Genomic DNA, 15,637 nt, shown 5'->3' on the forward strand with positions numbered 1-15,637 from the left:
CATGGGTTTGACATTTTGCAAAGGTTATTCTGAAATTTCTATTAAAACAATGTGGGAGAGGTGCCTATGGAAAAATACAGCATTGTCACTCAGAGCCAAAAAGCAAAGCAAAGCATTTTAAATTAAATGAAGCAGCACCGATACAACAAATTTATACCCCAACCACATGATTTACCACAAGAATAACCTTCTCTTCTCTATATAATTAAAACAGACTCCGAGTAGCACAAACACAGGATTAAGCCTATCTTACCTGGAATAGGTATAATGGGAATACTCTCATTGGGGACCACACGGGGGGAACTGCTGTCCTCCACATAGAAATGGGCAGTCTGAAAACACTTTCTGTTAAAAGAAAAAGAGAAAAATAGATTCAGTGTGGGAAAAACTGCTCTCTTAAAAAAGTCAAAAACTTTTGCACATGTTCCGTTTCTGCTCCATACTTTCAGATATTACAGTTTCAAAACACTGATGCGTGGAAACATATGTCCATTTTCTACAATTACAATCCTAATTCCAGATTCTGGTGTGCTCTAATACACTGACATCTGACATCCACCATCATAAATGCCTCCGTGTATTACTGCTAAACACTACTGAATACGAAATTATACTCACAAAAGTTAGTGGTTGCAAAACAGGTTACAAACAACATCACTCAGAAAGAAACTCTGCACACAAGAAACATATTCAGCATACAGTTCAAGCCAAAATCCACTTAAGACACCAGCATTTCCAGGGAAAACACACTTACTGTGAAAGTTTCTGCTACATAACAGCTGACATGCAGTAATACAGCATCTGTAACTACTGCATGTCATGATGTTCTGCTACAAAAGTTAGCCTTCAAATACTACATTTTCTTGTTTGTTTGGTTTTTAACATGAAAAACATATAACTCTCGTCCCATCCTCCTCTTGTAAACTGCTACAGAAAAATGCAATAGACACTCAGCTTGGGCCCCAGGACTCGTCTCAGAAAAGGCCTGTAAAGAATAGGAGAACTTAAATCCACTTGACTCTTTTTTACCTGTATTTAATGCAAAGCAGAGAGCACAAGCTGGTCATCACAGAAAATGTACTGAGCAGAATAACATCAAGAGATCCGAGGAGACTCTGCATGGTGATGTTAACTGAGGCAGGGTTTTCCAACACCAGCGTCACTGCTCATTGCTGACTTAATGAGCTGCTTGAGGCTGGAACTGAATATTTAATGAGTCTTGCTTGGCGTGAGCAGCTATTGTGGCAGAAGAAGGGTCTGCTCTCATCTGTCGGGGTGCTTAACAATAGCTTCCCACTGCAAAAAGGTCCCCCTTGCTGCAGCCCTTCGCGAACTGCTCCTCAACACGTGGGGAAAGTTTGCTGGTGGCCTTCTGAGCTGTGCCTTTTGCCAAGCTGCCTGCTCCCTGGCTGAAATGTATTTTTTTCCCCTTCAGTCTGCTTCTCTGTAATTCGGGCATTGTGCTCTCCACATAGAGCCCACTCTGCAGAGCCGGCTCTGCTGACTTTGACAAAGTAATTCGTGCTCCCTTTGTTTTCAACATCCATACACACCACAGAGAAAAAAAGTCACTGAAAATCAAACCACGCTCTAAGGCAAAATCACGACCTAAAATAATCATGGGTGCTTGCTTTCTATGCATTTGTACTTTCCAGTGCACAGGCACAGTGCTTTATAATGCGGGCACATGCTATGGCAGCACAAGTACAACTTAAGACAATAGAGAAGCAGGAGAGAGCAGATTTCACAGCACGGAGTCATTGTCTCGGAGCAGCTTTCTATTTTCAGGCACGATGTCTTGCATTGTGCTGAAGTTATTTATTTAGTGAGTATGCTTTTGTTAAGAAAGACCATAAGGTGAATTCACAGACGAGGATGCAAGACGTGCAGTAGTCTCACAGCATTTAAAAACATCGGTTGAACTCCCCCCACCCTACGTGCTCCCTGTTCTCATTTTTTTTTGGCAGCCTTTATTTTGGACAATGCACACCCTGGGGGCACACAGCAGAATAAATCAGTCACACATAAAGAAGAAACTATGAATATGAAACAGGCAAAATGTTCCTGATTTTGATGTATTTGGGGCTCCTTCCCTTGAGTTAATACTACGAAAATCCTTGAACGGCTTCTCCTGGTAATGAAGGCCTTAAGAAGGTGTTCGATAAAAAGACAGACCTTTAACGCGGGGATTTCAGGGATATTTTTAAGCTGATGATACTTAAGAAAAGCAATTATTTTTTGTTAATTTGTTATTTTAGACTCTGAGAGGCTCTGATAGGCTAGCATTATGTTTTTTTCATGCAGCCATAAGATAGCTTTTTCTTAATAGTCTCAAAACTGCGTGTTGGATAATCACTTTGTGAGATACTGTAAGGCCTATGACGGCAATAGCTGAATACTCTATCCAGCATATCTCTGCTGAGCACAATGTTGGAACAAAAATGTATTAAATTAATATTTCACGTAGTAAAGTTTGCAACAATCGTTAATGTCATTTACAATTCCGTATTTGATTCCTGGAAGACTTTCTGTAGCAGGTTTGAAAAGGCAGTCACCATGGATTTTGACTAAAGATTTTCTGAAATCAGAAACGTCACACTAAAATATGCTCTTGTCTTATGTATATACACACATAATGCAGCACATTCATTACTTTACAGTGCTGGATACTGGCACGTTAGGTGAAGACATGCCTTTCAAACTCTTTTTTTTTTTTATTTCACTTGCTCATACTTGTAACTATTGCTGAGCTGCCTGTGCACCGGCCATCGCATCCCCATCCTGGTGACTCCCTCCCATGTCTCAAGGGGTCCTGGTGCTAGCAGAAGGCAGCACTGATGGGACTTAAACTCAAATTAAGAGCAGGATAAAGTGGATCAACCTTTAGAAGACGTTTGACAATGGGTTCAACAAACTAACCAGATTAATTTTCCAGCAATTTCAGCTCTCTGGGTCTGTCTCCCACTCTTGCATCTCTCCTCTGTGCAGCCCCAGGAACATCTCAGGACACCAGGCAGATGCCTCCAGCTCCCAGTTTGGATAATGTCCATTTTTCAGCCTGGGACTGACTGAGGAAATGCCTGGGCCCAAGAAGAGCCTTTTGCAAACTTGTGTCTGGTTTGTAGTCATAAATACTGATAGCTGTGATCAAGGCTACCAAGAGACATTTCAGACAATTTAGTATCTGCCTTCTCCCACAGTTTAAGATACTCCTTTCTATCCTGTGGCATTTCTCCTTCCTACTACCTTTCCCTCGGTATACAAACCTTAAGTGGCAGCAGTTGCTAAGGCTACAAGAGGCTGCAGTAAATCTGTGTGGATATATGGGGAGGGTTGGATAAAGGAAAAGAAAATTGCTTGCTTCGAGTCACTGGAGGAGCAGCCATGGAGAAAGGTGGGAGTGGATGCAGGGCTAGATGAGGTGCAAGTCTATAATGGTTTTCAAATAGCACTTCAGCTTGTGACTGTCAACCCTGGTGTGTATGCATGTGCAGGTGTTTGCATCCGTGTGCCCACTTGCTCAGGAAATCCATGCTACCAGCAGAAAACAAAAACAGATTTTTTTTTTCTGATAGTAGTCCTCGGTGAATGAGCAATCGAGATTTGTCAGTGGCATAAATTATTATTAAAATCTTAACAATTGAAACACCAGTTTTAGAATAATTCTTGCATTTCTGCAGCACTGGTCGAGGAAAAGCCAATCGTAACCTTGATTTCACTTTCAGAAGATTTTAGAGAGCCCACATATTTTCTGCAAAATAACGAAGAATCTGTTGTCTCTGAAATACGCCTGTGTGCAGTGAAGCACACCGTTTTCTCTAGCCCCATATGTTTTTTTGGCTTCTTTTCCCTGGGGTACAATAACTGTGCGAGATTGTGGTGATCAGACACACAGTTGTCACATATGGACCAAAATGTAAAAAGTAAAACACTATGAGATTAGCATCTCCCCAGAGAAGGAGCCGAGGCAGGGTCTGGAATGTAAAGACGATGCGAGGGAGAGCAACCCCCTGCCCAGAATCTTTTCACGGAGATACTGGCAGTGAGTTATTAAAGCAAACTAACAGGATGCAAATTCCAGAGCAGCAGCACCTTATTATCAAGCTGAAAGCTTAAAAATACGCCAAGGGACAGTCCTGATTAGCTGGGTTAAATGGTTGTTCCATCTCTGTTGAGTAAAATACTAGATTAGTTTGTGTAGAAGAAGAGATGCCTTGTGAGATTCTGACACTCAAAACAGGTTTCCTTGGTTATTAGTTAATAAACCTCAAGCAAGAGGGAGAACCAGACTACATAATAGCCTGAAAGCATGGATGCATTTTATTTTTGTGTAGAAGATATCACCTTAGTGTTAATAGTGCCTCCAACGCAAACACAGTGTGCACTGCAGTCGATGGGAGTGCCAAGAATAGCTCAGAGGGCAGCACTTGGCCTTTACTCCTCCGTACTCCGTTTGGCGCGGGCAGCATCCCCTGATGTGCGATGACAGGCGAGGGATCTGCGCTGCTCCAGAGCAGCTGAGGCAGGAAGAGAAGTGAGGGATTATTGAGGAAGGGCAAGTGCTTCTCTCTGCAGCGGCTGGCTGAAACCACCTGGACAGTGGCTGAACACAGGAAAAATGAAAGGTGAATGCTCCCCTTTCTGGGGACACCCAAGAGCCATGTCCTGCCTGAAGTGACTGGCACATTTGTTGCTTTCTTGTTCATGAGGGATCTACTTCTCCCAGGCTTTTCTGTTGGCTGGAGCAGCATGCATTCCCTCTCCAAGGCTAGCCAGATTTATACTGCTTTATTTCTGTAATAGTATCCAGGAGCTCTAGGCTCCTGGTTTCTTGCAGCTACTATCTTCTTGGGTCATTACCTCCTAAAGCATGACCAATTTGGGGACAGACGGCCTGAAAGGTTCCTGGAGAGACCTATTCACTACTGTCAGAGCAGGGCAAACCTTTTTTCTCTGGGTACCCTTCCTCCAGAAACAGCCTCCCACAAACAGGAGTTCTGCAGAATGTACATTTATTAACAAAAAGAGGCCAATAGTCCCTGCAGCCACTCTGCATTCAGTCCTTAGCTGGTGGCCAGAACAGGCTAGACTGAACAGGAGTTAGACCAGGATCTGTAACGGACCTCTAAACCAGGCTGCACAGGACATGGCTTAGTCTTTATCACGAGCAACCTGGATACAGGCATTTATTTGCTATTCTCCTGCATCACGGGAAGGGGTCTGCAAATAACTCCCAAACAAGGATCCAAAGATAGGAAACGATCCCTTTCACTACCTCTGCACATTCATTCTCACTCTCAATAGAAGAAAAGATGCATCAGATTCTTATTGAACTGTTTTGCATGTCTTCCAGGAGACACAATTAAGATTGGTTTCTGCTGGCACCAAAACCAGCGTATGTATGCAGTCAAGTGTACTAGTAACACATGGCTCTGCACTTTAAACTAGCTTCACTATTCCTCGGCAAGCATTTGTCACTGTCAGAATTGGCAATGACTCCTCAGAAAAGAGCCGCAGACTACGGAACAACAGAAGAGCTGCAAATCAGGACCATGTCACCAGCAGAGCAGTGGATGGGAGCCTGGACAACAGCTGTCTGCAGTCTGCACTGCTCTAGCTGGGGTCATCAGTCACTGATTTTTATGAGCAATAAAACTGACTCAAGCGTTAAGACGAAAAAGAGAAGAGAAAATCACATGAAAAAAGCTGATCTTATAAATATGAATAAGTGACCAGCATGGAGCAGGGATATTACACTCGCTGCATCAGAGGGGCATCTGCATTTACTCTTTTTTGGCCAGAAAATGGCTTCTATTCCTCCAATTTTCTACAATTATTTTCCTTCCTAGGTCTTAATGCTTAATGATCAGAATTCAAAAGCCAAGTTATAAAGGAACCTACGCTACGCTGGAGCAGTAAGGCAGTGAAGGCTGACTGAACTTGAGCTACGGGAGGATATACAAAGCAGGAATGCACAAAACCCAAGAGAACAAAGGAAAGCTGAAAAAGGAGGAGAATTTCCCTACGGTAATTCTGATTCTCCTGCATATCCTTTCCGAAGACGATTCGCCATCTCCTGACAAAGCAATTTCTGCCTGTAATCTTCTTGAGAAGTGTGTTAAGCACTGTACAGATAAGATAACTGGAGAGGCCTAGATGGTGCATGGATAGATTTCAGAAGTTCACAGCACGCCAAGTCCTTGGCATCCTTTCCTAGACAGAATAGTGAAAAGTAGACTGTCCCTTTCAGGGAACTTCCTCTGGGCAAAGAGAAATGCTTTTCCACACTAATGAGTTGTTGTGCACCCACGCAGTCTTGCAAAAGCTGAAAGGATCCAAATGCTCATGACCAGTCCAACCACCCATACTTACAGCCACATATTCTGCAGTATCATAAACAAAAAATGACAGAGAAAAGGCTGGGAAAAGGCAGATGAAAAAAAAAAAAAGGTGGGCAAAACTTTGAGACAGTATTTGTGATGAAGAACACACCACTAGTAAAATCGTCCATGTGAAAAACTAATCTGCAAACAAGACTAGGGATTTCTGACACAGACAGACAGCTAATTTAATATTTATGGCCTAAATTTGCCAGCTGACTACGCAGCTCTCCACAAGATTAAAAACCTCTTCTCCCAATCCTCTGAGATCCTATCCTGCACCAGAGACTAGACACCTATTTACATTACATATGGTACTAAACTCAGACATTATAGAACAAATAATAATTTTTAAAAGGGTATTCAAATAATTAAACAGTTAAGAAATGAAAACACACACCAAGCAAGACGAGCTGCTTTCAAACCCTGCCTCCTTCATCAGCTGTGCAACCAGAAAGTGCCCAGGTGGCCAGTGCAGAAATGCACTTAGAAAGCTCTTTAATTGCAAATTTTAAGTGGATAAATCTTAGTTTAACTCAGCACAAACATTTTCCACGCTTCCTTGTCCCATCTTCTTGGAGTCCCTGAAGAATAGCGAACGCGATGGTGAAACCTTATTTGTGATGACACTTGGCCCTGCAACACTTGGAAGCTAATTACTCTCCTGGTGACCTCTGACAGGGCTAGCAGCATCGGACCTTCCCCTCCTGCTTTAATCAATACTCACAACAGCTGTGTTGGATACACTTGGCAATTTTACAGATAACTGAATGGGTTTACTCACTGGTACCTTCTACTGCAAGAGAACAAACTCCCTGGTTATATGCATTACCACTCAAAATTTTCATGTTTTCAGGCAAAAATGGGGTAGAGAAAGCTATGGGTAGTATCTTAAAATGGTTTAAAAATTGGGCATGGTTTTAACAGCCAAAAGGAAGCCTGATATGTTTGTTTTCTTCTTCCTTAGTCAACTATTTAATGAGACATTCATAACAAAGACTAGAAAATCAAGAGGAAAACAAAGCCATGCCTTTTCCAACCAAGTAATACCTTACGCAGTTCCTATGAAGTGTGTATTTCCAGTGCCCTAAACATCATGTAATATTAAAAAGGAGTCTAAAACTTTCTCAAGAATGAAGCTAAATTTAACCAAGTGAAGAGTTGTTCTGTAATCACAAGAACTGCAGCAATCAATGAAGATTGCCTCTTACTGGAGAGGAGCTTTTAGTACCACCTCTAAGGACTCAAAATTTGGCATACTTGATATTATCATTTCAGGACATGAATTCCCTTTTGGATAAATCTCAGGAAAAGAAAGAATAAAAACAGGGTGGCACACTAGGAGGTGAAAATACAGGTATTTTTAAACACGAAGTGTAATTCATCTGGATTGAAACTGTGTTATAAGAAAACCAATACAGAGATGGTCCCACCTAAGAAAGGAGAGCAGAAACTGGGCCTCTCTTTGGAACATTCACTGAGATGTCTCTAATTACTCCCACCTAATTACTCATAAAATGGAAAAGCCCTGCTCCTTCCTTTGCAAATATATTCTTTGGGACAGCAAGACATCCAACTGACAATTATTTTAGGTATCCCAAGCCACAGCCTGGGACCTAAGCATAACACAAAAATATTCTAAGAGTTCAGGTACTTTTTTTCCCCCCTCTGTTTTGATGGCCCTGCCCATCTTCGGGCAGAAATGCCAGTTTGTTAAATACAATGAAATACTCAATGGGAAGTTTGCTCTTTCTCATCAGACACGTGCACCTCAACTAAAGGTGCATGGGAGAACTAGGAAGATTTCCCAACACTGTTGGACATATTTCATGTTTAGCATACTTAGGACCAGGATAAAATACTATAAATGTGATTATTTCTGTTCTATTTTCATTACTATGTAATTGGAGGGTGGGCTTTTCTCATTAGCTCTTTCAAAAAGAAACAGCTACTTAAATTTTTTTATGGTCTCCCTGTTAACTCTGTTTACAGCACAATTAGAAATGGCACAAAAAGATATGTTTGGAAGCACAGCACAAAAGAAAAGAGCAGCTGGCACCAAGAGCAGAGAAGCAAATTATTTAGTACCTGGCAGATAATGAGAACACTGAAAAGACACTGCTTAACGCTGGGGCTCTGACAGGGCTACGTACGTCACCTCATCACGCTAATACAGCCAGACCGGGTGGCAGCCAGCTGGTCCTCCCTCCCCAACCACCTCCCTGAAAGCAAAGATTTGTAAACCGCCAAATAATAACCATGGACAGAAGTCTTGAGGATCATTAATCTCGCTATCAATCAACCCATTTGGAGATTCGCTCCTTGCTGTCGCTGATAATAATCTGGTAGTGACTGGAGAGCTCTGGGGAAGCCTGAAGTGCGTGTCTGAGGAATTGCTTTAATGAGTTCCTTGCATTCAGAGGTTAATAAATGTGACAAGGAAACACAAATATCAGAGACAATAAACTACCATCCCCTGAACCAAACCACCGAGAGATGCCATGTTGTGTATTCTGCTGAATACCTCTCTAACTAGCTCTGTAAAAATATCTGAGTCAGACCTCAGTGACCTATCTCAGACACCAGGAGACATGCAGGCATGTTAGCGTGAGCTCTGCCCGCTCTGATACTTCTGATCTGCTGGGCTCAGTACCTTGGGCATAGTTCTGCATTAATAGAGCTACAGTGCACAGAAGCCAGCTGTATTTGCTGAGGTGGTGTTCTGGTTAAATCGGACAATCAGCGTTGCGTGAATACATCCACTGGGCTCCCTTTACTAAACACAACAGAGCCACATCAATTAATACATCAGAATAAAGAGCCCCTGCATCAGTAGGATCCTTCCAGTAGCAAACACAGCACTATTTTCTGTGAGTATGTTTCTAAAAAACTAACATCAGCAAGAGCAAAACTATCAAAGAAATCCCAAGAAAAGTAAAAGGATAAGAAAAATCTAATTAATACCAAAAAGCAGTAAGCAGTATTAAGCATGCTTAGGCATGATAAAGAAGTATAGAAAATGAAAAAAATTTATGTTTTAAATTACCGTCTCCACAGACCAAATAAGAATTTTTCTTCTAGAATTATTATAAGCAAGGAGGTAGAATTATTATAAGATGGAGGCAGAACCCACCACATCATAAGGCAGAAGGGACTAGAAGGATGATCCTGAAAGTGCTTGAAATTAAGTGACGAAGAGTTCCCTTTTCAAAATATTTATTAAGAAAAGGACATCTTTGAAGCTTCAGGCCTAAAACCCACCCAAAGCTCCTTTAATTTCAGTGTCAAGAAAACACACAGTTATTCTGTAAAAATGACTCAAAGTATGAGGCGTATCAGAAAAGTATCCACGAAGTCTATTAGCAAGCCCTCAATTATATAGAGGAGTCAAGAATGAAAAACCATAAAATAGCAGATGTCAAACTGACTTTGCCGTTAAGAAATCAGTCAAATTTAATTCTGAAAATTAGAAACTGCTTTCATTCTCACGACAAACTCTTTTCCAGTAAGTATACACTCGGGCAAATAAACTATTGCTTTCCCATTGTCTTAATCAGTGTGTAGAAACAGCTAATAACAAAACTAATCACAGGAGGAGAACATTTTGATTCAAGATAAAAATTCGCTGCAGATAAGCGAAACAGGAGAAATTCAGTCAACCTCTGTTAATTATTCGATCTCACCACACCAGATACAGTTTAATATATTTTCTATTTATAGACTGTTCTCTTTATTTGCACTATTTCCAAAGCTTTAATCTACCGTTCGCTAAGCTCTTTATAACCTTTCAGTGTTGATAAATGCGAGACTGGGGAAAAGGGAGAAAAAAGCCCACAAGAATTGCAGTTTGCATCTTTAGCAAAAACACACGAATGCTTCTTAATGTATGAAGAAACGCGCCAGGATCCATCAGGCACTTGCTCAGAAGCAGACGTGTAAATTAAACACAAGCTCGTGGCTGACTATTTCCTTTTCTTGAAGTTCATGAAGTGACACGGCTGCATGGGCAGACACTGTCCTCGAGGAACTTAGGAGATGTTGGCTCTGAGGTGAGTTGTGCCATCGTGACACCTCCAGCAATTCGGTTCATTTTCCTCCTACTGTAGTTATGCATTTCATTTCCATGGTCTGACGTGATCTTTGGTGGTGCTTTTGCTGCCATTGGTGCAGCAACTAATAAGCTTGGGAGCAGACAAGACAGCAGCCATCGCTGTGGCCGACAAGGTGCGTTTGGGTAGGCAGGCAAAGGGCGATGCCAGCGGCATAGAGGTCCTGCTGCTCCAACTATTTTCATGTTCTGCTTGTGATTGGGAACTGTAGTAACAAGTTCCTGTTTTATTCTAGTGTTTTAATTCAAGGAGTTTTGTGAGCTAAAAATGTTTAAAATGTAGACTAAACAGCAGAGTATTTTGCCACTATTTCTGGTAGCTTTGTCCCAGACATTTGGTTTCAGATCTGTGATTTCCTGTCGAGAACACACAAGTGTGAAATACTTGTTGATCCGTTTATTCATTTGCCTCCTGGCTGATCGCAGCCATTTTGACAGAATGGATAAATAGACTTGCTCCTTGTTGGTTTTTGGGTGGGTTTTTTTTCACATGCTCCTCCATCAGCCTGGAAGCTCTGCCCCAACTTCCCAGATGCTGTGCTTGGGTCTTTGTCACTCCTACAGCCTCACTTTGCATCCTGCACCCTCCTTTTAGAGTCTCACCAAGCCAATTTCACACAATACCCAGGTTGTCTGAAATGCCACAAACAAACTCGCACTATAGCAGCTTCTGCAACTCCATCTGCCAGATGAAAATGATACATAATATTTAGAGAAACCTTTTTTGAACAAGTCAAACCCACTGAACACTTTACATTGCTCTTTAGGACATGAGATATAGCTGTGACAATTGCACTTGGTTGCTCCCGGCAGCGTTTAACTGTTTACCTACAACACATGTCAGCAAATCTTCCATCTTTCCAAGTCATGAACAAACACTGCAGTTTGGAAAAGGAACATCCCTTGATCATTCTCACTGAGTGAATAGCAAAGGTAACGGCTTCAAGTGATCAGGCAAAACCCCTTAACATCAGCACAAGATTTTCAACGCAAAGTAATTTCAGCAGGCCAACAAATGAGGCACTTTTCTCCGACAGACGTGTAGCAGAACACAGAGCATTTAACTGACGTACCCTTTTACTGCAAAACACTGTTTCCTCCACTTTGACTAGAGCAATTGGATGCAGCGTTGCCAGCAAAGAGCTGAAGAACGCAAACTTGGCACCACATAGTAACTAAATGTTGATTCATGGAAATTACGAGACATTCAAGGGGACAGGTCCCAGGCTCCAAATTATGCTCTGCTCTTGCATTGCTCCCGTGCGATTACAGCAAGTTTGCTTACAATTTGCAGCTCACTTTTCTAATTGGATTCCTGCAAAGGGCAGTTTGCTGTGCCATGAGCTTGTCACTTTATATCCTGCTTTAACTCCGAACCACTCAATTAATATTAAATTCCATTTATTATAAAAGCATTTGTTCCTACCCATATGATGCTATCAGCAGCAATCTCATTAATATTTATTTCCTCAAAGCAGCCCACTGATGTTAGGATCTCTGATACAGCTAGCAACTTTAAAAGAGGAAAGTATGTGAAGCCAAGAAGGTCAAAACAAAACATGAGCTCTAACAGAAAACATCTAACCCATATTAATTTAACTCGTTCTTCACAGAAAACTGAGTAAATACAATACCGCTGACAGACAGCAATGACAAGGTTAATCCAGTCACTAGAAAAAAAATAAGGAGAGAGGTTGCCAACACATCTCTCTCTGGGCTGAGGAGTTGCTGCCTGGCACATGAAGGAAAAAAGAAGCTGGAAGGAGGCGCAGAAGAGGAATGCTGCCTTATTCCCTCTTGAGCTACGCTGTCTACTTTCCAGGCTTCAAAAAAACCCAACAAATAGAGAACTGTGGATAACCTTAGACCCTGCGCTAGGGTTGCTTTAAAGCCCCATTTCTTCAGCATCCTCTTCTGTGCTCAGCACACAGGGAATTAGCACAGCCTGTCCTGGCTTGACGGCGTGGAAGTCACTGTGACCCCACACTTGCCATCCAAGGCGGGAAGGAGGGGAGCGCTGCGGACAGTGTGAGCGTTTCGACAAAAGCTGATATAAAGCTCAGGGATTCTCTTGTACACTCTCAGTACAAGGCAGCATTGCTAAGGAATGAGAAGGCATCCAAGTGCAAGCTCGAATCCTAGAGACAACACTGTGACCCATCGAAATCTCAGAGTCGCAGGGAACTACAGACTTTTCACTTCCCCTAGTTTCAGGCTGGATTATCACAAATGCTGGTGAAACAGGAGCATTTGTTATACGTTCAGAAGCACCCAGCTGCTTCTCATGCCCAATGCCTCTGAGAGTGAGATTACACCATCAGACATGGCGAGATGAAGCAGCTGCTGAGAATGTGTATCAAATACTGTGATTTCCTGTCTTCTGCTCTTATTCCGTGCATCTCAAAAAAAATAAGCTGCAGAGACAACAGGTCTCAGCCTAGTAGTCTCCACCTATGACTTTAAACTATGCAACAGGGAACTTGTTCCATGTAGCTCTGTGGATGACAAAACCAGTGATGCTGAACTCTAATCTTCTGCTACCACAAAGAGCTAAATTAGTTCCCTACAGCCCACCAGCACTGCTTTTGAAAGCGCCCAAACTCTGCAAAAAACAGATGGAAACTAAACTTATGGGCCTTTAAAGATGTCAAGAATTTCCTTGCAGTGATGGCATAAGAATCTCTCTTCTTCCCATCAATTTTTTTATTAATCAGAGCACACATGGCAACTCCCTGTGTGGCACCACTCGGGGCTCACCCCATCAACATAAAACCTTGCAAAATTACCACCTCGGGTTTACCACTGGGATAACAATGCTTTTATACCTAAAATTAAAAAGATGAATTGTCACAGCCTGGCAAATCAATATGCAATGGCAGACACCTAACTCCAATGCTATTTCATTGCCCCTTTTCCTCCCACGGATTGTTCCCACACTTGCTACAGGATCTGGCTCAGAAATCTAGAGAAAGGGCTCCTATTAGTGTTGTCACCTTCGTTACGTGGAACAGAACACTCCTGACTGCCGTTCTCTTGTAGCTGTTTGTGTGAGGACCCAAGTCAAGTTACTCTTTCTCCTCCGAACAGCTGAACTGGCATTTTTACCATCAAGAGCGCAGTGTGGTTGTGAAGTGCCCAAACATTTCTGAAGAGACATCGGGGACCTGGTGCCAGGTCCTTCTTCACACATGACAATCATTACCGTAAGCGCAAGGGAAAGGGTGCTGCCCTCCTGACTGCAGCCACGGGCTTCACATGAGCTGGCTTTGCGGTGATAAATGTCACGTTTTGGGTTTTGCAACGTGAAAGCCCGTAATTTGCTTTCCAGGGACCTATGCTTGATTATCAGGAGAGTTAGAAGCATTCACTGGAGTCTAATGAATAGAATTAACACATAATTTAAACGGGGACTAATATGTATGCAAATGAGAAAAAGTTAAAAATAAGAGTTCAAGCCATAATTTCAGAAAATGTAGACTGCATCCTTATGAAATATGAATGTTTCAATTCACCTCATATCTTTACATCTATGTTAGCTGCTTTGCATGTGAACAATAGGGTGCATCAAGCCCATTTTGATTTTTATATTTAAACTTGGACTTATAAAATGGATTATATTGAAACATGAATAATATATATGCTAATTAAAGACTCCATTTAATGACATAAATAAAGACAAAGACCAACATAGGCTAATTTCCATTTGCAAATTTCCTAATTACTGTACTTTCCTTTGGAAAGCAGAAACTTTAATTCCACAGTCTCGGAAAAAAAAAAAAAAGACTTTTTCCCCCCTCAAATTATTTAAAAAATATTTTTGATTTTTTTATTCTTTAGCATTGATGTCCGCAGAGATACAACTGCTTTGTCTAGATAGATTTGGTATTAAATAACAGCCGAGTCAAACTATGGTGATTTATGCATGCAGATGGTGTTACTTAAGTATTATTAGATTTTTCTCTAATAAGGAGTCATTGTTGGTAAATATAAGGTGTATACACCCCTCAATGTCACAAAGTACGTTCAGAGTAACTTTGGGAGATGTAAACAAAGTAAATGTTCTTTATGTCTGATGGGCTGTTAATCTCTCTCTCTTTCTCTTCCCGCTCCCCTAAATTAGACAGGACAAGGACATGGGACAAGTGAATAGTTGTAGGGAGACAAGGCATCAAAAAAACACAGCTACAACTTCTGTCATGCAAAGCCTACAGAAAAGCTTGCTGAAGAATAAACAGATTGCCGGAAAAGCCCTTTTAAAAAGCTTGTTTGTGCCTGTAACAGTGAGGAAAGTCATGAGAAATAGTTCATTCAAATGAATATGAAGCCTGTAACGATATCGGTGCCAGGCGAATCTTATGTCGCTGTTGTGTAAATGTTGGTTATGTGGATAAAGAAGCCTAGATTCAGCCTTAACTCACTAAACCAGCATTTGCAGGCTCTGAAAAGCAAACTGCAAGGCAAACCCATTTAGTCCCTGATTGAAATAGCGCCCTGAACGCTTACTGACTGCAGCTTTAACTTCATGTCTGTAATACCAGTTGCTATTACCAATGAACAGTGAAATTCAGGAAACTTGTCAGACTCTGAAATGATCATCATTTTGAGTTGTGATGTGGTTGGAAGTTCTTCGTGCTGCGGGCACTGTGCAACTGCTGCAATCTTCCCCTGAACCACTGGGGCTGGGGCAGCAGAGCCCAGCACGGCTGGAGAAGAGGCTGGCCCTGGCTCAGCATCCTCCACCCTTGCAGTGCCCACCCCTCCTCTCAGCATTAGTGGCTTGGGGAAGTAAATACCTTAAGAACACCTGAGAAGCTTGCAGGCCAGGTTACTTTGATCACTTCCATAACGGCACCAAACCCTGTCACCGATGAACCTCTCAGCTTCTGATAAACTGGGAGATTGGCACGTGTGATTTCCCAAGACGGGTTTAGGAGGTGCACTCCCTCTGCCTGCCTTGGGGTGAGCTATTCTCTCATTCCCATTCAACTCCCACATTTATGCCAAGTATCTATCAGCAGGGGTAAACTCCATTTCCTATCTCCATCCAATACCAGTGAGGGATTCGCTCCAGCTGAGGAGCACCTGGACCACCAGCCTCATGTCTGTGCAAAAGGAAAGACATCCTTTTATACGCAACTTGGAGAAGTCT

The 15,637-nt window shown here is 42.0% G+C and overlaps 1 protein-coding gene across 1 annotated transcript in view; it reads right to left on the minus strand.

Moving 5' to 3' along the window:
- The window catches only part of PTPRG (protein tyrosine phosphatase, receptor type, G), a gene marked incomplete at its 5' end in the record, with an annotated part of 75,136 nt that overhangs the window by 40,042 nt on the left and 19,457 nt on the right, over positions 1-15,637 (minus strand). The window contains one exon of the mRNA XM_009869430.1: positions 254-345. Within this exon, the coding sequence (XP_009867732.1) occupies positions 254-345 (92 nt within the window). The remainder of the gene's footprint in view (positions 1-253; positions 346-15,637) is intronic.

The sequence above is a fragment of the Apaloderma vittatum genome, unplaced genomic scaffold, assembly GCF_000703405.1.
Source record: "Apaloderma vittatum isolate BGI_N311 unplaced genomic scaffold, ASM70340v1 scaffold40875, whole genome shotgun sequence".
Taxonomy (NCBI): Eukaryota; Metazoa; Chordata; class Aves; order Trogoniformes; family Trogonidae; genus Apaloderma; species Apaloderma vittatum.